At 35.6% G+C, this 23,143-nt stretch overlaps 3 protein-coding genes across 3 annotated transcripts; 2 read left to right on the forward strand and 1 right to left on the reverse strand.

Annotated features, from left to right (window-relative positions):
* The first annotated feature begins 520 nt into the window (after window positions 1-520).
* LOC120126584 (probable disease resistance protein At5g04720) lies at window positions 521-3,477 on the forward strand. The gene is made up of 5 exons (XM_039144749.1): window positions 521-1,280; window positions 1,368-1,771; window positions 1,873-2,228; window positions 2,310-2,515; window positions 2,617-3,477. The coding sequence occupies exons 1-5, from the start codon at window positions 632-634 to the stop codon at window positions 3,453-3,455; spliced, it is 2,454 nt and encodes an 817-aa protein (XP_039000680.1). The 5' UTR covers window positions 521-631; the 3' UTR covers window positions 3,456-3,477.
* A 369-nt stretch (window positions 3,478-3,846) lies between these two features.
* Window positions 3,847-18,902, reverse strand: LOC120126516 (pollen-specific leucine-rich repeat extensin-like protein 3). Its single transcript, XM_039144671.1, has 2 exons — window positions 17,270-18,902; window positions 3,847-3,856 (listed from the first exon to the last, which is right to left on the reverse strand). Exon 1 carries the CDS (start codon window positions 18,859-18,861, stop codon window positions 17,284-17,286), a length of 1,578 nt encoding a protein of 525 aa, XP_039000602.1. The 5' UTR covers window positions 18,862-18,902; the 3' UTR covers window positions 3,847-3,856; window positions 17,270-17,283.
* Window positions 18,903-20,396: 1,494 nt separating this feature from the next.
* LOC120126450 (B3 domain-containing protein REM16-like) lies at window positions 20,397-22,003 on the forward strand. The gene is made up of 3 exons (XM_039144645.1): window positions 20,397-20,428; window positions 20,767-20,896; window positions 21,383-22,003. The coding sequence occupies exons 2-3, from the start codon at window positions 20,786-20,788 to the stop codon at window positions 22,001-22,003; spliced, it is 732 nt and encodes a 243-aa protein (XP_039000576.1). The 5' UTR covers window positions 20,397-20,428; window positions 20,767-20,785.
* Window positions 22,004-23,143: the final 1,140 nt, after the last annotated feature.

Raw genomic sequence — 23,143 nt, forward strand, 5'->3', positions numbered from 1 at the left:
AGCCTTTGCGTTGCGTGTAACTAAAATATATATATCTACAAATAAATCATCTGTGAAATACAAAATCTTAAATATATTATTCAAAACACGTAACATAAAGAATTTGCGATTTATTATTAATCATTTCCCTAGCCTGTTACCATCTTTTTAGACAATAATTTAAATATATTTATATATATTTCATAGATTATAAAATCCAAAGTAAAAGCAGATAATTATTAGAGAGGGAAAATCGAAAAATCCTGTAAATAAACTCATTATATCAAAATAATGTCTCATATATATATTATTTTTCAGTACGTTACGCTCTCCATTTTATAATCATATATGTATCCCTCTCCAAGATTATAATAAAAAAATCTAAAAATATAAATTTTGACCAACTAAAATTAATATTTAAAAATAACTCAATTGTCGACACAAGCGGGAAAGTTCTTGAAAAAAAAATGATAAATTTATGTACTAAAAACTTTAAAATATTTTAAAAAAAGATGCTATAAATTATAGCCTTTTGAACTTTTGAAGGCAGTTTGTTTCTTTTTGTTTAGTTTACGGTAACCATTTGGGATCTAACACATTTACTCACTGTCCTACGAAACGGCTGCCCGCCGATTAAACCAACGAACTCACGATGCCGTTTAACGACCTTTTAGCCGGAGAAATCGTAACGGAACTTCTCCGACAGTTAAACACCATCTCACGCAAATCGTGCTTCTGCAAATCTAGTGCGGACAATCTTATCACAAGCATCGAAGAACTCCTTCCCATCATCGAAGAACTCAAGTACTCCGGCGTCGAACTCACCGCTTTCCGTCAGTCTCAACTCAATCGCTTCTCCGAGACTTTACGTGGAGGCCTCGAGTTGGCCGGCAAAGTCCTCGATTCCGGCCGGTGGAACGTCTACAAAAACCTCCAGCTGGTAAGGAAGATGGAGAAGTTGGAGAAACAAATTGAAAGGTTCATTAGCGGGCCAATGCAGGCTCATTTGTTAGCCGACGTGCACCACTTGAGGTCCGAAACGATGGAGCGGTTCGGCCGGTTGGAGCGGCGGTTCGATGCGATGAACGCTGGACCGGGAACAACGGGTCGACAGGGAATGGAAGTCGAAGAAGATTCTAATTTGGGAACTTTTGGTGGAATCGGTTTGGAATTGGGGAAAAATAAGGTGAAAAAGATGTTGATTGAAGGAGATGATTTAAGCGTTGTTGGAATTTGGGGTATTGGAGGATCTGGGAAGACGACTCTGGCAAATGAAATTTGTAGAGATAATCAAGTTCGAAGTAAGTGATCCAACAGCTTCTTTCTTTTATCTGTTAATGGTCGATTCTGAAAGTAAATATTAACAGCTTCCATTTTTGTTTTTCAAGGTTATTTCAACAACAAGATTTTGTTTCTAACTGTATCACAATCATCGGATCTGGAGCAACTGAGGGCAAATATATGGGGATTTATTACTGGAAACGATTCCATGTCTCATTCTAATAACAGTTTTGTTCCACCAGGGAAGCTACAGTTTGACTGGGGAAGTGGACCTGGAACTCTAGTTGTTCTGGATGATGTATGGTCGTTGCCTGTACTCGAACAACTAATTTTCAAGATCCCAACATATACAACACTGGTAATTTCAAGATGCAGGTTCCCAAAAACAGTTGTTAATGAAGTTTATGAAGTTGAATTGTTGAGGGAAGATGAGTCTATGTCCTTATTTTGTCACTCTGCTTTCGGAAATAGGTCGATTCCTCCAACCTGCAATGCGACTTTGGTCAAGCAGGTAATGATGCATTTAACGGAATAATATTTGATTACTTAATAGTGGATAATCAAGCTAGCTATTAACCTTGCTGATGTTTGTGAAAATTTTGGATTTGATAGATTGTTAATGAATGTAAAGGGCTTCCTTTGGCACTTAAAGTCATTGGAGCTTCCTTGCAAGACCAACCTGAAATGTACTGGATAAATGCATGGAAAAGGTTATCGCGAGGTGAACCGATCTGCGAAACTCATGAAAGCAAATTGCACGATCGAATGGCAATCAGTGTTGAGTGCTTGAAGAAGAAGGTCAGGGAATGTTTCTTGGATTTGGGATCATTTCCTGAAGATAAGAAAATCCCTCTTGACGCTCTTGTAAATATGTGGGTTGAAATCCATAACATTGACGAGGAAGAAGCTTTTTCCATTCTTACGGAGCTCTATGAGAAAAACCAACTCACTCTGCTCAAAGATGCTCGGTATGTTAATTCAAGTGGCTTTAGTTTCTTGAATACTTGAGATTTGCTAATTTTTTTTTGTTTTCGGAATTGTATTCACAGGGCTGGGGATGCATTCTGCAGTTACTATGAAATTTGTACTACTCAACATGATGTGTTGAGAGACCTTGCTATTCATCTAAGCAATCAGGGAGATGTGAATGATCGGAAGCGGTTACTTATGCCTAGAAGAGATACCGAACTTCCAAGAGAATGGGAGAAAAACAAAGATCAGCCATTCAATGCTCAGATTGTTTCGGTTCATACAGGTATTATGATTCCGGATTTCCAATATCAGTATTTCTTTAGGGTGTACAATTTTCCATTTCACTGTCATTGCGCATTATGTTTAATTTTCATCAATTGACAGGAGAAATGAGGGAGATGGACTGGTTCCCCATGGAGTTCCCTAAGGCTGAAGTACTCATCCTCAATTTTTTGGCGGATGAATACTTCTTGCCTCCTTTCATAGATAATATGCCCAAGCTTAGGGCATTGACCATTATAAACCACGGTACATCTGAAGCAACGCTTCAGAATTTTTCAGTTTTTACTAATCTGGTGAATTTGCGGAGCTTATGGCTTGAAAAGGTGACGGTTCCTCAATTATCCAACGCAACTGTTCCATTGAGAAACTTGCGGAAACTATCAATGATTCTCTGCAAGGTTAGCAACAGCCTTGATCCATCGGTGCTCAACCTGCCCCAGATCTTCCCTAGTCTATCGGAGCTCTTAATTGATCATTGTGATGATCTGATTAGGCTGCCCTTGAGCATTTGTAAGGTGAATTCATTACAAAGTATGAGCATAACCAACTGCCACCGATTATGCGAATTGCCTGCTGATTTAGGTATGCTGAAGAAACTTCAGATACTTAGGCTCTACGCTAGTCCGGAACTCAAGATGCTCCCTCCCGGCATTGGCGAGCTAGTCTGGTTGAAGTACCTCGATATCTCACAATGCATAAACTTGAAATGTCTACCTAGGGAAATCAGTAGATTAACAAGGTTGGAAAAGATAGACATGAGGGACTGTTCACAGATCGTGAATCTACCAACGCCGGCTGCTTTATCGAACTTAAAGTCGCTACAGAGAGTGATCTGCGAGGAAGAAATTTTCGACGAGTGGAGAAATCTTGAAAAGACGGTGCCGGACCTACATGTTCAAGTTGCAGAAAAATGGTATAGTCTGGAATGGCTTAATGGTTGAAACAACAGTGGATGTATCTATCAATGTACATAAATATTTAGAAAGAAATGCAATTTTTGTTAGATTAACACTAAATTTCAGTCAATCATTCAATCATAGATTCATATTATAAATAAAATATTAAAATTCTATATGTTTTACTTTAATGAATATATACTCAAAGTATGTGCTGATGATTAAAATGAGACATCGTTGAATTGGTCAATTATATATATAAAAATCTGAAGTGGTTTTGGTGGGTTTGCTTAGGAGTAAGTCAAACTCAGCAACTAAACAAGCGAGAAATCATTTTGTTTATTCATTCAAGGAAAGAAAACGAGTGAAGAAACAGAGAGATGGGACAATTGAGATTCGCGAGAACACAAAAGTGGAACCTGAAAAAAGAAACAGTCAAAACTGAACTATGAGTTTGGTCAATAGCTTTGGATTGGTATGTTGTTCGACGTTCACTCTTCCCAACAGATTGAGTATCCTTAAAAATTTTAATTTTTTTTATATAGTTTAATATTATAGATTTTTTTATTAATTATTTAATTTTATACTTTTTTAAAATTTTATAATTTTTCCTATTCTAAAGTTTTAATATAATTTTTTAAATTTATACTCTCTAACCTAAATTTCTTCCACGTGTTTCTGCTTCACACTGCTCTATAAATCCATGGTTTTATCATTCCTGTGGTCCAATCCAATGGTCGATTTTTTATTCATCATCAGCTACGTTTATTATTATGTATATTGAATCAAGTTAAATTTAATATAATTTAAATTAAATTTAACATAATTTAAATTAAATCCTACCAACGATAATGAGCCGAGTGGTCTCCGTGGTTGGTAAGATTTAATTTAATTTACCAACGATAATCAAGTTAAATTTGAGATTCGGGTTCGAGCACCGAGAACGTCAAATGTGTGAATATTCAATGATAAGAGATTGAGAATTATTTTAAAATATATATTATCTTGTATTTTGTCCATATTAATTAAAAAAAATCGTGTATATTCAAAAGTTCAAACAAAATAAAAAAAAAATAAGATTTTAAATTTTTTTATGACTTAACATTTTCTTTATAAAAGAGTTTTAAAGATGGTATATGCCTATATAACTTTTACAATTTTTATGATTTATTCCAAAATTTTATTTTATTTTATTTTTTAAAAAACTTTTCTCGATAGGTATCAATTTGGATATTTTTTGAAATGGTCAGAAACTCAAATTATTTAAATTGTAAAATTCTATTCGACTTGAATAAAACAGAATAAAAAACTTGAATAACTTTATCGAACTTATTCAATTAAACGTTTATCACCCTAATTTTTTTAAAGATAAATTGTGTATTTAGTACTTAAACTATCAGATTTGACATATTTTAGTACCTAACTTTTAATTTTTTTTAAACCATAACTATTGTTTAGCCTTTGTTTCATTTTAGTACCCCATTATTAAAAACTTAACACATTTAGTACATAAACTATCAATTTTAGTCCATCTTAATACCTAAACTTTCAAATTATTTTCAAAACTTAACTTTAAATTTTGAACAGGGATACTAAAATAATAATAAAAAATAAACTTTAGGTATCATTTTAAAAAAAATCAAAAGTTTAGGTATTAAATCGGATAAAAATAATAGTTTAGGTACCAAACATGTAATTTCACCCATTTTATAAATTCGCCCAACGAGTGAAAGTTCTTTTTTTGAGTACACAATGGTAGAAAAGATCTAAGCTAGTTTACTATGTTTCCTCTTCGATCGTTCATCCATAGGTTTCCTATCTTCGCCGGAGGGTCTTCAAAGTTGTGGAGTCCAAATGGGAGGTTCCATGCCATCTTTGTCAATCCGTCGGCAACTCTGTTTCGTTATCTCATAGTATGTTCAAAATGTAACTGTCACTTTTGCTGAATTAACCAGACGACATGTGGTACCATCGGTGATATTTTATCCATCAACGCACCTTGCATCAAAAGTTTGAATATTTCTTTACTGTTTGTCTCTACCATGACCTTTCGTAAACCGATATTCCATGTCATTTCAAGTCCCAAGACCACTCTCCATAGTTATGCCTCTAGTACTGAACATCGTCCTAAAGCTTTTGTTAATTCCATTATCCATTCGCCGTTAAAATCTCGTAGAGCTCCCCCGCAAGCAGTCACTCCTATATCTAATTTGCGAGCTCCATCAATATTCAACTTCCACTATCCCTCTGGGGAGGCTGCCATTGTTGTTGTTGTTGTTCGTGCTGTATTCCTCGTTTTATTGGTCGTAGCTGATGAAGATTTAACGCATGTTCCATTTGAAGTCGTATAGCCGATTGCAGCACGCTCTCAGTCTCGGTAAATTCAGGGTCGAATATGAACTTGTTTCGACGAACCCAAATACTGCATATAATTGATCCAAAAACAAGGTCCCACTCCTCTCATCGTCTCGAGAAATGGCTTGGTTCTCGCAGGTTGGTCCGTATCCACTCATCTATTGGCATTGAGCAAATTCCATTGATCTTCTCTGGTTTAATTAATTTGTTCCATGTTGTTCTTGCTATGAAACATTCTCGGAATATATGAGATGTTGTTTCCTTAATAGCACCACAGCAGCTACAGGATGAATTATCCGAGAAGTGTCTCCTGGTTCATTCTACATTTGTCATTAAACGATCTTTACAAATCACCCAAAGTAAACATCGAATCCTCGGCAGTCCTCTATAACATGCGATGGTTTTCCACATTGGTGATGTCGTGTTCCCTGTAGCTTCTATCCGTCGACAGTAAACACTTTTTAACGTGAACTTTCCATTCTCCTCCCATCTCCATATTGGTGTATCCGCCCCCTCCATTATTCAATGATGGTCTTACAGCCGCAATACTTAATAAAGCTGCCTGGGGTAGGTGATTCCAAAGTAGTTCCATTTCCAATCTCCATTTAACCCCACCTTGTTCTTTCATCACTCTTCTTTCTGTTTATCTAAATCTTATTTACAAACCAATCAAAGGTTGGTTCGACGTGATTCACATGCATATGTTACAATAATCAACCAAGGAATAAACAGGCAGATAATGACACAGAGCATTGATCTGTAAATTTCACATGTTACAAGGTTTTCGACTACCGTTTGACATTCAATGTCAAAGCTTCTCTAGGGACTAGAACAGATGGGAACTTTGTAAAAGAAATGTTTGACAACAAATTACTCCATGACACGGTATCCACACTAACAAAAGGTCGGACCTTCGTGATCGTAAGGGGCTTCAGTTTCTCTCCTTCGACTATAGTCGTTACATCGAACCATAGTCGCTCAACGGCTGGCTTCGTCATCCATTCAGATAACATACCACGAAAACTCTCATTCTTCCCAATGGTTTTTTCCAGCTCTAACTGGAAATGAATAATAGGTGATTCCTTCGTTTTCACAATAAGAGAACCGAAAAATCCCTTTTGATTGTTTCTATCACCTAGAAACAGTAACGGCGGGTAAAATAGGGGCACCAGAAGAGACTCCAAATGAATTAAATAATATGATCCCAGTGTCAATATATTATTGGAGGTTTGTTGACACTTGGTGATGCCTTCGTGATTCTTTCCCTACGATTCATTTAACGAGAAAAAAATGAATAGTAGAGAAAATCTTTGATCTATAGATGTTAAGAGTAATACTAAAACAAGAAATGAAAAAAAAAATTCCTCATTTCATATATCTTAAGATCTGTACAACCAGGGGTTCATATACAGGCAAACTCGACTAAATTATTTTCACGACTAACTGCATAACAAATAAACTGCTACTAACAAACTATCAACCACTCAACACTCCCCCTCAAGTTGGTGAGTAAAACACATCTTTTACTCCCAACTTGGATAGCAGAAGTTCATACAGTGCTGTCCCCAAAGCTTTAGTAAAAATATATGCTTCCTGCTCTGTGGTAGCCACATAGTCTGTTTGAATTAATCCTTGCTGAAATTTTTCTCTGATGAAATGGCAATTAATATCTGTGTTTTGTTCTCTCATGAAAAACTGGATTGGCTGCTATCTGGATTGTTGGTTTGCTGTCACTCAAGAGCTTGGCTGGTTGTACAACCTTGACTCCTAGTTCTTTTAGCAATCCATTTAACCTAATGATTTCTGAAGTAGTCAAAGCCATACTTCTATATTCAGCTTCTGCAAAAGAGATAACTATAGTGTATTTTTTTTTATTATTTCCAGTAAACCAAAGATTCTCCCAATTTAATACTATACATGTTACATATTTTCTTGTCATTGGACATGTATCCCAATCTGAATCACAGCTAGCTATTAGTTCACACTTGCTTACTGACTTTAACATGATTCCCAAACCTGGATTTTTCTTGCATACTTAACAACCCTCAATGCTGCTTCTTCATGCTCTTTCTTTGGCTGATGCATAAAGTGACTGAGGTGTTGAACTGCAAATGCTATATCTGGTCTGGTGTGTGTTAGATACAACAATATGCCAATTAACCTCTGGAATTTAGCCTTATAAAAATATGAAGGGGCACAGACGAAGTTCCAACACATACTTACGCTGATTTAATAAAATACCATATTTTGATCTTAAAATCTCAAACCCAAGGAAGAATTTTAGCTCACCTAAATCCTTCGTTTTGAAGCTTTTATGCAAAGCTTCCTTAAGCCCCTGAATCACGCTCTCTTCATTTCCTGTAATTAGCAGATCATCCACATAGACTAACACAACTACAATCTTCAATCCTTGCTTCTTTGTGAACAAGGAATAGTCGTTATTACTTTGAACAAAGCCTGCTATAAGTAAAGCCTCTGTTAACTTTGCATTCCACTGCCTTGATACCTGTCTTAAACCATATAGTGACTTTTGTAGCCTGCAAACAGTATTCTCTCCCTGGCTACAAAAGACTTTAGGCAGCTGCATGTAAACTTCCTCTAGAAGATCGCCTTGTAAAAAGGCATTGTGCACGTCCATCTTCCATAAAGGCCAATAAAAATAGAGGCAAGAGCCAAAACCAGCCTTACAGTTGTCATTTTTACCACGGGAAAAAGTCTCCACAAAATCTACACCCTTTTCCTGATTGTAACCCTTAGCAACGAGTCTCGCTTTAAAATGCTCCACAGCACCAGAAGCCTGATATTTGACTCTGAATACCTAATTACATCCAATAAAAACTTTGACAGGAGGAAAAGGCACAACATCCCATGTCTTGTTCAATTCCAAAGCCTGAATTTTCTCTACCATGGCTTGTAACCATCGAGGATCTTTTTTTGCTTCTTCAAAAGTGGTAGGTTCAACAATTTGCAAGGTAGAAAAAATGTAGGATTATGTAGCAAAAGGTAAATGAGAATATGAAAGAAAATGGGATATGGGCTACTGACCTGAAGGTGAAGCAGATTGGCAGGTAAGGACATAGTCATTTAACTAATTGGGAGGTTTGATGGTTCTAGAAGAAGTTATGGTGGGAGGATTAGGTGCTTGAATAGGAACAAACTCAGAAACTAATTGAGGAACATTTTGGGATTCAGAAGTAGATTGAGAATCAGGGTTAGACTGGGACACAAGTTGTGGCTGAGAGTCTGAAGAACAATACATCTGAAGGTCAAAATAAAGGGGCACAGACGAAGGTAAAACAATAAATGGCATAAGTGGAATTTCTGGGGGAGTACACAAAACCAAAAACTCAGAATCTAAAATAATAGCCTGAGAGGAAAAAAACCCATGAAGTTTCAGTAGTGGTAAAATAAAAAGGGAACACAGTCTCATGAAAGATTACATCATGATTGACAAACATAGTATTTTTTTTATCAAGATCAAAAAGTATATAGCCTTTTTGAGTACTAGCATATCCAAGAAAGACAGGAAGGATAGCTTTTGAGGAAAACTTATCACGAAAATTGGGCTTAGTGGCATAACAAAGGCAACCAAAACTCTAAGGTGAGACAAATTTGGTGGCTTTTTAAAGAGCATTTCAAAAGATGTTTTCCACCCTAAAATTGAAGTGGGCAATCTATTTATTATGTAACAAGCAACCATGACACACACTCTCCAAAATTTTATTAGAACCTTAGAATGAAACCTTAAAACCCTAACTATCTCTAAAATATGTTTGTGTTTCCTTTCAGCAACACCATTTTGTTGAGGGGTATGTACACATCAAATTTGATGAACAATACCCAAAGAAGAAAAAAATGTGTTACACTCAGTTCCAAAAAAATTCAGAACCATTATCACTCCTGACTATGTTTACATTGGTAGAAAACTGATTCTTGATCATCAATAAGAATTGGTGTAGACAAGAAATAGTATCACTTTTATGTTTCAACAAGTATACCCAGCTAACCTTAGTCCAATCATCAACAATGGTTAGAAATGATTTGTGTCCACTATGAGTTGAATACCTATAAGGCCCCTACAAATCAAGATGAAGCAGACTAAAGGAACAACAGACCTAGAAGTGCTATGAGGAAAGGGCAGACGAGTATGATCAAATCATCGGAAAACTGAATAAGTGAAACACCAAAATCAAAACCTTCCACCCCAACTCCTCTAATAATCCCCAAAGTTACAGCTTTGATAAACAGCCCGCTCAGAGCTTTGCAACCTAAATTGAATAATAGTGGAGATAATGGGAAGCCTTTTCGTAAACTTTTACGAATCTTGAAACTACTAGAGGGTGAGTCGTTTACTAGGATGGAAATAGTAGCCGTAGACAAACACAGTCTAATCATTCTTCTCCACCTATCACCGAACCTCATTATCCTCATAACGAAATCCATAAAATCTCAATCCACTAAGTCATGGGCTTTGCGAAAATCTGCTTTGAACACGATTGCTTCTCTTTTTCTTCGTATCAAATCGTCAACAACTTCATTGGCAATGAGAGAACAGTCCACAATTTGCTTTTCTACCATAAAGGCGAATTGCGTTTCCCCTACTACATTGTTTATAACCGTGCTCAATCTTTTCGACAGAACGTCAGAATTTTGTACACCTGCCATAAAGTCACTATACCCTTTATGAGGTTGAGTTATTGTATAAACTCTTACTTATTTCATAGCCCAATTTTAGGTGGTTTATTTTGAAATAAACCTAATGAAATAAACTACGTAAGTGAGAAGGGTTAGTCACCTTCTATGAAAAATGATGAGCCATTTTCTAATACACTTACTAAAATTCTGAGGTAAGATGACCAAATATAAACTTTTGTATATATATATATATATATATATATATATATATATATATATATATATATCTTACACATGGAGGACTCAGGCAGATGAAGGGGTTAGTTGTGTGTTATGAGTTTACACTATCTTAGAAAGTTCAAGACTAGTTTTGTTGGAAGCGTAGATGGGCTCTTGATAATTTATAACTCTCTCAAACTTTTATTAATACGAGGTAAAATACGTTACAACGACGTTACCCCAATATTACAATACTACAACACTATAACACTAGCTGCGGCTAGTTTACGAACACAACCTCGATATTCAAAGCTTTGCTAAGTTTTACTCAATTCTCTCATAGCTTTTCTAAGCTTTCAATCATATTCCTAAACTTTGCTAAGCTTCACCCTCTCTCTTTAATAGCTTTGCTAAGATATTTTTCATTGGATTTTCTAAACCTTCATTTTTTTCTCACTTGTCTTTTTACTAAGCTTAGGATACACATTTATATAGGTATAATAAACCTCCTCATATGCTTCTACAATCTTCTTGCTGCCATTCCCTTTGCTTGTCGTAATAAAATTCCATGTGCTTTTTCCTTTAATTGCTGCCACGTCCAATTCTACACAATTCCAGGTGTTTCATTTCTACCTTTGAAAATCTTTGCATGTAATGTTGTCAATTCCCTTTTATGGGACCGCCTTAATATGCTTAATAATTAAGCATTTCTTTGTAATTGTATTGTTTATGTCATTCACGCCAATATGTTGTCATATTTCCAATTCAAGTTGCATCCACTTTATTCTCCACGTGGGTCATATTCATACATTATTAGCCACCTTTCTTGACTTTTCAAAGTATGGTTATCGACAAGAAAATCCAAAGTTGTAATTAAAATATCAATGTCTAGAAAAGTCTTGAAATCTTTTAGGAATTCAATCACGCCGGCTAGAATAATTTAGAAGCAAGTTAAGTAGGTTATATAACCTATATATATATGTGTGCTTAGCTTTTAGTTTGTGTGTGAATAACGAGTGAGAAAAAATTAGAGAGAATTGTAAGAAAAGCTTAGCAAAGCTATAAGTATTTTGTGAACTAGCAGAAGCTAGTATTGTAATATTGAGAGTGTAGTTGTAATTTATTTTGTTTCGTATCAATAAAAAGTTTGAGTGTTATAAAATAAATAAATAAATAAATAAATAAAGAACAATGCTCATTTATCTCTTTTCCGGGATTCCTTCAATACTTTTTTCCCTTAATTATTAAGCATGCACTTTGCTTAATAATTAAGCATATTCTTTTAGCTTTTTTTTTGACTTTTCAAACTTCTAGAATAAAGTTTGATTTCCAACACTCCCCCTCAAACTTGATTTTCCATTCCAAGCTTTTCTTTTCTTATCATCTCCAATCGATTCTTCATTTCCTGGCAAGTGCACGCTGCTGCGGCTATATATTCTTCTTTGCTTTTTCGGCACCTTGCAGAGATTTTTGCAAAATCTCCCACGTTTTTTTTTGCGGTTTTTTGCATCATAAATTTTTTTCAAAGATAGATTCGTCTACTCCTTGAAAAATAAAGAACAACACTCTTTTATCTCTTTTTTGGGATTCCTTCAATACATTTTTTCTTCATTGGTAAGGACTGCTTCTGTTGCTGCATTTTCAGGCTCGGTGTAATCATCATTGATGATATCCCAACAATCTTGGGAGCCTGGTAACGCCTTCATTTGAATGGTCCAATTGCCATAATTCGTATTTTTCAATCTCAAATTTTGTGGTTGAATCATGTTGGCCATATTCTCCACCACGTTAAACTCAAACCAAGCTCTGAGGCCACTTGTTGGAAGCGTAGGTGGGCACTCGATAATTTATAAAACTCAAACTATTATTAATACGAGGTAAAATACGTTACAACGAAATTACCCCAATATTTCAATATTACAATACTATAACACTAGCTGTGGCTTGTTTACAAACACAACTTCGCTATTCTATAACACTAGCTGCGGCTAGTTTACAAACACAACTTCGCTATTCTATGCTTTGCTAAACTTTACCTTCTTTATAATAGCTTTGCTAAGCTATTATTCATTTTGGCTTTTCTAAGCTTTTCCTCATATTCCTTCTCTTTCACTTGTATTTCATTCATATATCACACGCATATATATAAGCTAATTAAACCGACGTATAGTTGGTTCTACATCCTTCATGTCGCCATTGCTTCTTCCTTGCTGTGGTGAAACTCTTGGTTGCTGCCAGCTAATTTTGATTTAAACTGCTGCCATATGTGTTCATTTGTTCAGCTACTACCATTACTTAAATGATAAGCAATTTACAAATTGCTTCAAGAGTCTTTTAGTTTTGTCAACCTTAATATGCGCTGCCACCTCGTAAGAATTAAAGATCAAGTTTCAATTATAACACTCGCCCTCAAACTTGATTTTTAATTCTTACGAGGTGGCAGCACATATTAAGGTTGATAAAACTAAAGGACTCTTGAAGCAATTTGTAAATTCCTTATCATTTAAGTAATGGTAGTAGCTGAACAAATAGACACATATGGCAGCAGTTTAAATCAAAATTAGCTGGCAGCAACCAAGAGTTTCACCACAGCAAGGAAGAAGCAATGGCAGTATGAAAGATGTAGAACCAACTATACGTCGGTTCAATTAGCTTATATATATGCATGTGATAGATTAATGAAATACAAGTGAAAGAGAAGGAATATGAGGAGAAGCTTAGAAAAGCCAAAATGAATAATAGCTTAGCAAAGCTATTAAAGAGAAGGTAAAGCTTAGCAAAGCATAGAATAACAAAGTTGTGTTTGTAAATTAGCCGCAGCTACTGTTATAGAATAGCGAAGTTGTGTTTGTAAACAAGCCACAACTAGTGTTATAGCATTGTAATATTGAAATATTGGGGTAACTTCATTGTAACATATTTTACCTCGTATTAATAATAGTTCGAGTTTTATAAATTATCGAGTGCCCACCTACGCTTCCAACAAGTGGCCTCAGAGCTTGGTTCGAGTTTAACGTGGTGGAGAAGATGTCCAACATGATTCAACCACATATTCTGAGATTGACAAAGACAAATTATGGCGATTGGAGCATTCAAATGAAGGTGTTACCAGGCTCCTAAGATTGTTGGGATATCATCAATGATGGTTACACCGAGCCTGAAAATGCAGTAGCAGAAGCAGTCCTTACGAATGAAGAAAAAAAGGTATTGAAGGAATCCCAGAAAAGCAATTTACAAATTGCTTCAACAGTCTTCTTCTTTGACTTTTCAAACTCTTTTTGTTGCTAAGTAATAGTAGTAGCTTAACAAATGGAATTTGGCAGCATGATACAACAAAGTTGAAAAGTAAAAAAAGATGGCTATAAAGCAAAGGAAATATACAAGTTGCATGGATACACAACTAACCACGTGGATATGAAAGGTGGAAGAAACAAAATAAATGCTTAGTTGTGAAGCAAGTATTAAGGCGGCAGAGAAATTGAGAAGCATCCACAGAGCATAAAATTAGGCGGCTTATTACTCCTATAAATATATGTGTTGATAGCTTTAGTTTTTACAAAAGAAAAGAGAAAAAATGAAAGCTTAGAAAAGCCATAATGAAAAATAGCTTAGCAAAGCTATTAAAGAAAGAGGGTGAAGCTTAGCAAAGCTTAGAATAGTGAGGTTGTGTTTGTAAACTAGTTGCAGCTAGTGTTGTAGTGTTGTCATACTGAGATAGTGTCGTTGTAACGTATTTTTATCTCATATTAATAATATTTTGAGTATTATAAATTACTCGGAGCCCATCTACGCTTCCAACAAGTTTCACTTGTCTAAAAGAAGGATTGCTCATCATCACTATGTTCTAGTTCAAGATACGTTCACTAGTGCTTAAGCAACTAATCTCACTATTGCTCTTCTGGAAAGATTATTTTCGAGTTTCAGAAGAATTCTTTTGCATTAGTGGGGGAATGTTGTTAATGCTCAATCCCACATTGAGTGGGAAATACAATGGGATTGGGTATTTAAGGTTTACATTATTCACTTCTTTGATGAGTGATAAAGAACAAGGGGTTTTTCATGCACCGTCACCGCCGTCTGTTTGTCTGGGCTCGTGCTCCGTGACTCGTGGCAATACGTGTCGAAGACACGTCCTGCGGTTGTATCTTTTTAGAGAAAATTCGTAAGGAGTTTTTCTCTGAAAGAACAAATAAAATTGTGAAAGAATTTTTAGTCTAATATTTATAAGCTGCAATGGTATGTATGATTCAAATTTTCAGAGTGTAATAGTTGTTTAATTAGATGTTAAAACGTTTTAATATCTAAAAATTAAATATGTCAGTTTTGAAAATTAAAATTCAAACACTGAAATGTTAGATGAATCTGGATGTTTTTTCAACTGTGTTCAAAGCTATTTATTGTGTCAGTTACTCAGTAATTACAAGAGTTACAGAGCTAAGAGTTAATTACCTGGAGTTACAAAAGGCTGAGAGTTACTACATGATCCTGGTTTAATTTGAGGCCAGATTCATCTGTGAGGTTGCAATGGTTTCAAACAGAATTTTCATGTGAAAATTAAATCATAATTATATCTGATTTACGATGGACCATTTTGCCCCTTACTTGAAGCCTATAAATAGAGGTGCTATTCTAGCTTCTCAATTCACCAAAAACACATCTCTCAAAGCTTTCTAAGATTCTGATTCTTTCTGACAAGAAGTAGGACCACCAACAGTCCACTCCAATTTCGGGTGTACGATATTCGGAGCAACCGTACTAACCTCAGAGGACGACCCACCTATTAGAACGATTACACACATCGGAGCGAATTCATTTATAAGGCAGTGGTTTTCACCACGGCACGATTTCAGTTGATTCAAGTTATTTATTTTATTTATTTTCCATTCAGTGCTAACGGTGTAATTTTGTAGTCAATATTACCAACAAATAGGACTCATCAAATCAAAATTTTTTAACTCAACTCGACTCGATCGAATGCTCACCACTAAATACACTAATAAAACAATAAATTCTATGAAAATGATCGACAAAAGCTTCCCAAAGTTCACATTCTCCAAAACTTTCAAATGTCTTTATATTAGTTTTTTGAAAAGATGCTTAGCTTTTCTTGAAGCTCATAGTGAACAAAATAAATTTTTTTTTAATCTCAATTAATTTATTTGTATGTCGAAAATTTCTCTTTTAAAATTGAAGTTTCTTATATTCTATGAAGAGAGAAATAAAAAAACATGAGAAATTAGAAATAAATAATTAGCTCACTCCCATGCCCTTATGTTTCTATATCCCACGTCTAGCAAGCAGCATTTTTTTTTTGTAAATTTTAGCTTTGATTTCTTTCGACAAGCTAGTTATATTTCTAGTCCTATTCTATTTTGCTCCATTTTATGATTCATCGAATCTAATCCTTACTCGAGTAAGCCTAAACTTTGATTAATGAATTCAATCATTTTATAAATTTTGAGTCGTTACAAATATTGATTGTAGAAAAGTCCAATCAACAATTCCATTATTGTTATTAAGATGTAGTTCCACTCAATATTGACCTGCATGCAGTTTGATTTTGGTTCGTTGCTACTAGTATATGAAACTCTTATACTGGACTCGACGAGACCGGAACATATTACATCAATGTATGCAATGACAGAGGCTGCGTAGACTATTATGGTCCAAACAATACTGATGAGAACGAACTATAAGAGTTTCCTCTTCTCCGATTCTTCTTCCACCCCTTGATTGGGGCCTAATAGTACTTAATTTATCTTAGACAATAAATATTCCATGCAATAACTCATAAACTACGTTATATAATATTTTGAAATCTTCGTATCAAATCTCTAAATCTATTGTGGATAGGGTATACGATTCTTTCGTTAGTCCCAAATCACTAACAATTAATTTATTTAATAAAATATTCAAAATAAACTATACAAGGTAAAATATCCTCGCATACATGATACTCGAATATGATATCTCAAGAGATAATAATATTTCTTTAACTATTAAGGTTGTTCGATTAGTGTCCCACGAAATAATAATTAATTGATTAAATATGTTTAACTTTTATATTTATTAGCTATAACATACGAACAGATATGTTCCGTAGTACTATTGAATCCAATCATAGTTTGAAATTTTTTGTTTTTATAACTTCCTTTCATTGGATATGAAATTTTGAATTAATATTCATTATATATATATTAAAAATAATTTTTATATTTTATATTAAAATAATATTGTCCAAAGTATTTAGATAAAAAATCCTATAACAGTATTGTGTATATTTTGGATTGTTTGTATTCTCCCATATTTGTTATAAAAAAAACTAGTATTCCGTGTGGTGAGTTTTTTCAACTTAATTGATATTTTTATGTAATTTCAAATTATTTTAAAAAATTATCTGACTATAACTCTAATTTCTGATATAACAAAAGAATTCTTTCATATAAAAAAGAAAACTCGAAGAGATAATACAATAGCCCATATGCACAACTTTACTTCTAAATTATCATATTTTCGGATAAACATATTGCCAGTGAGTATTGCATGTTGAGAATTATAAACATTCTCTTTTTGGAATGATAATTAGCTATAAACTATACAACACTATGTTTATGTTGTAACATTGTAAAACTACTAGAATCAATTACAACTGAATATGTTCTCATTAGTATCCTGGGAACTTTGGTGGAGGTGGTGATGAGTATTGGAAACCGATATTAGGTGGTAGAATGACTTCTCTTTTTGGGGTAGGAGGAGGAGACCGAGGTGGCGGAGGAGAATGCACCGGAGGAGGCGGATAGTGGACAGGTGGGGGCGGAGACTGGACTAGTGGTGGTGGTGAGTGAACCGGAGGTGGTGGAGAGGGGACTGGTGGTGGTGGAGAATTGACTGGCGGAGGAGGGGAGTGGACGGGAGGCTTAACAACTGGTGGTGGGAAATGTTTTGGTGGAGGTGGAGGCCGCTGCCTTTTAACAGGTGATTGATCATAAGGGTCATCATCTGTTGGCTTAGGCGGTGAATGACCGCCGCCGCCACCGCATTTCGACTTACTGCATTCTACTGGTCGGCTTACCACTGGTTGACATTCTTTAGCTGACTTCTGTTTAGGCCTATCAGGTATGCAATTACCAATATCGTCGAACACAATGTCCTTCCTATTCAATGGCAGGCAAGATTCAGCCTCGCCACTGAAATAGTTGTAAGAAAACGAAAAGTTCTTCAGGCTCGGCAATCGGCAGACGTTGTCCGACACGAAACCGGCCAACATGTTATTCGAAACATCAAGCTCTTCAATCTTGCCAAGCCCTTTAATTGTCTTCGCCAGAACACCGTTGAAAGTGTTGGAAGCGATGTCTAAAACCGTTACATTCCCAAGCATCCCAATATCCATCGGCAAGCAGCCCGTGAGATTGTTGTTTTGGAACACAATCTCGTTCAACGTATTGTACATCTTCCCAATGCTGTTCGGAATACAACCGGAAAGCCTATTATTGGCAAAGACGATGACAGAGGCAGTAGATGAGCCTAACGTCTCCGGAATGTTTGACACGAACCGATTGTTGTTCAAGAACAATGCATCCAACTCCATCTCAAACAACTCCGATGGCAATTCGCCTTCGAAATTATTGTACCTTATGTCAAGGAACTTAAGAGATTGTATTGATATAACTACTCTAGGGAAAGGACCAACGAAACGATTGTTGCTAACATCCAATTCATGTAGAAGAGTGAGCTTGGAGAAACTCTTGGGAATGATCCCACAAAATCGATTACTGTTTATATGAAACAAAGCCAAATCAGTCAATAGGCCTAACTCAACCGGCAGATATCCGGCAATGTCGGCATGGTTAAGATCGATGCCGGCTACAACCATCAACTTGGGATCGTTGAGGGACGATGCACAGAAAACTCCGTCGTAATCACAAACCTTGGGACCTTCCCAACTCCGAGTGGTCTTAAAAGGGTCCGAATATATAGCTCTTTTCCATGCTTGCAATGCAATGTAAGCACTTTTGAGCTCGGAATTCTGGAACGTGAAATTAAGCTTCACATGAGACTCATAATCGTCGGTCAAGTCATCGTTCTCGTGTAGATCCAAGAGCTGACGACGGGCAATGAATGCGAACTCGGAATCGGATAAGGCACGAGACGAAGACGAATGAATAAGAGAAGCAACGAGGAGAAGCGATAGGAAGCAGCCCGATGTCTCCCGAAGAAATGGTAGTGTCTTCATGGGTGTCATTTTGGGTGCATTGGAGTGAGCCAAGGCTGCTCATAAAGAAGAATTGTTTTGGAGAATTGGAGGAGGAGGATGTGTTTTTCTATTGTAAGAAAGTGAAACAAACCATAAGGGATTAAAGGGGCAATTGAGAGGCATTGCAAAATATTCTCATTTGGGTATTGTTGGTCACCACAAGTTTTCCTTTTTCATCTTCTAACTTTGCTCCCCTCCCTTGATATATGTTGTTTTTTAGAGCAAATTTTGTGATGTGGAAATTTCATATCACTTTTGCCTATACTTGACTCATTTTCATTTCCTAATTTGGCATTGCAAAATTGACAACTTTGTATCTCTACTTTAATTTATCATGATTTTAACTATTATGCTTTACAGAAATAGATAAATTGATTCAATGGTTGGTAAACACATATTAAATATTTGAATTTTCTTAATTTATTGCATATAAATTGTTGAATTATTTATTTTTGTAAATAAATAACCAAAACGTAAGAAGTGTTGACTGTTAAATGCCAAGTGTATTCCACATGTTTTGTTTTGTGAAGTATATTTAATAACCAAAACCCAAAAAAGCTCGTCCTTAGGCTTAGTCATGGTTCTCATAACTGGACCGGTTAGCGAACAGGTCATGCTACCGGTTTATTGGTTCAACCGATTAAACCGATTTGATCGGTCGGAAGAACCGGACAACGTCATAATTATTTAAAAAATTAAATAAAATATCAAAAATATTTAATAAAAAATAATTTTTTATATCACAATTCATATTAAAAGCAAGTCATAACATATATAAGTTAAAAACCATAAAATCAAGTGAAACAAAATGAATTAAATTAACTACAATATAATATTTAAGGTAAAATATATTAAATAATAAATATAATTATATAACTATAATTATAAAATAAATTTGGGGCTAAAAAAATCATAACAAAATAATATTGTTTGGTTTAATTTTTTTTAAAAACAATCCCACATAGTTAAGAAACATAGAATATCATCTCAACTAACTTCTATAAATAATAAAGGTAATTTGGCATTCAAAATCATGGAGCCTTTTGGTAAGCATTGAGTTAACTATTCTTTCACTTCAATCAAGCTCGAATTTTAGGCTTCAGTCGAGCTTCTAATTTTTTTTTAAAGTTCAAGCCTTTTCGAGTTCAAGTTTAAATATTATATTTCGAGTTCGAGTTAAACTTCATAATTTTTAGCTCGTGAGTTTGAATCGAGTTGAGCTTATTTTTAAATTTTTCAAGTTCGAGTCGAGCTCAGTAATACTCGAGTTTGACTTGGCTCGTTTAACAAATGACGTCGTTTGGTTTAATTTTTTAAAAAAAAAAAACAAAATTGACGGTTTTTTCCAGTTTTTTCGATTTTCAGCCGGTCTGGTTTGAACGGTTCAGCGGTTCTGACCGGCTCACTATTAACTATTCAACCGGTCTAGATTGAACCGGACTAGACAACGATTTCCGGTTGAACCGGACAGTCCGGTCCGGTTTTCAAAACAATGGGCTTAGTATTTCTGAAGAGCCTTTCGCCTCCACTCGGGCTCAGCTACTCAATCTCTCTGGTACTAACAATTCAATCATATTCACTCACCATTTTTGTTTGCTTTAGCTTTGTCAACCATGCCTTTAGGTTCTTCATCGTTACAAAGAATTTTGTAGCAAAATGAACTCTAAAAAGGCATTTATCTTATAATCATAAATAACGACGATCAGTCTGTAGATGAACTATACTTCCTCCATAGTTAACGGCTTACCATTTCTGTGTTTTTTCCCCTTTGAGCTGTTGCTGAACCCATTCACGTAAGCAGTATTTATTTTTTGAAAATAGTAAGCAGCATGCTTGCATCTTCAGAATGGACCCTCTTTTCTTTTGTTAATCATCCGAGTTTTGAGTTTGCAGATCTGTTTGTTTAAAACAAATGGAAGATACATGTAAGGATTGTAGGAACTGGGAAGAGGAAATCTTTTGGACCCATTTTCAGTCCATTCATTTCTCCCAATTTCTCCATGCTGATTTTCTTCACCGCTTGGTAAATCCTGTCTTTGCCCCTTGCCTCTTCTCTAGCTCTCCCCTGCTTTGTCTTTTCATTGCTGTATATAATTGCTTATTTAAAAGTGAAACTCCGAGAACCCATTGAGTGGACTCAGTTGTAAAAGACAGTGTCCTCCTCCATAAAGGATCCGGGCTCAAGAAGGATTCTGAACAATATTTTATATTTGGACGACCTTTTTTGTATGCATGGATTCATTGTGGGGTTGTTCTTGTTCTCTAGAAGTCAAGCTGCAAATTTGAAGGGAATAATTTGATTTTGTTACCATATCCCTAGTTGCAAGCACTCGTATATGATAATCCGACATATCCGAATTCGGGTGTACAAGGATATTATCTTCCAAGGAGGCATACTCATATTTTACAAGTGCTCAAGTTTGCATGACATTTTAGATTTTGGTGTAAAAGATACGTTGGGTTTTAGGCATCATTTTACCTTGCATTTTAATGACATATGATGGTGCAGGAAATACCAGAAAAGTTTGCTATGATTGTCAAGGGAAAGCTTCCAGAAACTGTGACTCTTAAAGGTCAAAGTGGTGGTGTCATATGGGATGTAGGACTGACAGAAGATGATGGTACCTTGTTCTTCAATGATGGATGGAAAACTTTTGTAGAACACCAATCATTGATCGAGAATGACTTTCTGATCTTCAGATACAATGGAGTGTCCCGTTTTGATGTTCTGATGTTTGATGGGGAGAGCTTGTGTGAGAAAGCATCTTCTTATTTTGTTAGGAAGTGTATGCATTCGGAATCTGAATGTGGACACCAAACGAAAAGGAAGTTCAGTGAAAATCCTCAAGAAATTGTGAACAACTCTTCACAGTGTGGCCTTGAAAGCAGTCTGGAGAAATCGACTAACAATGACATCAACACGAGGCAATCAACGAAAGCTATTGAGTCCGTGGCTGGTAATAAGAGAAAGAAGATCCGAAATTTGGATTCTGGTACTCGGGGCCTTGGAGGCAAAGAACTTTCTACTTTTCCTTGTAAAGTGAAGGTCGAAAGACTTGAAACTGGTAGGAGCACCTTAAAGACTTATTCTGAACATATTATGGTCACTCCCTATGCATCCCATGGTTAAATCTATTAGCTTTTGATACTAGTTTGTTGAACGTGGCACCTAATAATATGGCCACTCCCAATGCATTTCGTTTTCTATATATTTGGATGATCTTACTTTCACTTTCGTTGCTCGAATTGGGTGATTGATAATTGTACTCCCTTTTCCGGCCTTACACATGATTCAGAGTATGAACATGCGACAATGGATGATGATGTCTTTGGTTTGGCATGCAACGGGTAAAAGGGTTGCAACCCGAGCTGAGAAAATGAATGCCCTCTTAAAGGTACAAGAAGCATTAACCGATGAAGGTTTTATGGTAGTTGTGAAGCCCACACATGTTGACATAAAGTTTTATATGGTAAACTTCATTTCCGATCTCGGTATTGCTTTATTTTATTCGTCAATTGCGGTTTTCATGTATGCATTGTTTGTCCAATCAAGTTAGACGATGATTTAAAGCTCGGCCATGTTTTCGGGTCTGTGCAGTCTATCCCTACTGCATGGGTGGTTAAATATCTCTCGAGAACAAAAGCAGATGTGATCCTTCGAATGAATGAGCGCACATGGAAGACCCCATTTTATTATTATTTTCACAGAAGTCGTGAACGCGGAGGGCTTTTGTGCAGATGGAGGAAGTTTTTGAACGACAACGAATTAGAAGAACATGATGTATGTGTATTTGAGCCTGCAAATATAGGAAGTAAACCAATTATGCTGGATGTTAGCATCTTCCATTGTTCTCCCAGCAGCAGTTCCTCGGAGCTGAGTAAACTGTCTCCCGAGCTCTCTGCCGGACATAGTCAAGGTAGTCGATCACATCATCGTTACGTGCCGGCGATTAGTTATGTTATAGTTTAAAAACGCAGTCAATATGCTTTGCTACTATAGCCTACTAGGAAACATGATCGGTTTGTAATTATACATTTGCATATAATGTTTGCTCAGTTTTAGTAATACATGTATTGTGCAGTATTGAACTTCATAATGCAACTTGGATTTAGGTATTTAGTCAGATATATGAAGTCTTTCTATTAGTACCTGCACTTTTTTTTTAATCTTCTCAGTTCATGAATTTTATCCTAATCTGTCGTACGTAAATATACATACTAAATATTATTAAACACTTTTAATATGTAAAAATTATTCGTTAATTAATTT

Source organism: Hibiscus syriacus, unplaced genomic scaffold, assembly GCF_006381635.1.
Source record: "Hibiscus syriacus cultivar Baekdansim isolate YM2019G1 unplaced genomic scaffold, ASM638163v2 tig00110458_pilon, whole genome shotgun sequence".
Classification (NCBI taxonomy): domain Eukaryota; kingdom Viridiplantae; phylum Streptophyta; class Magnoliopsida; order Malvales; family Malvaceae; genus Hibiscus; species Hibiscus syriacus.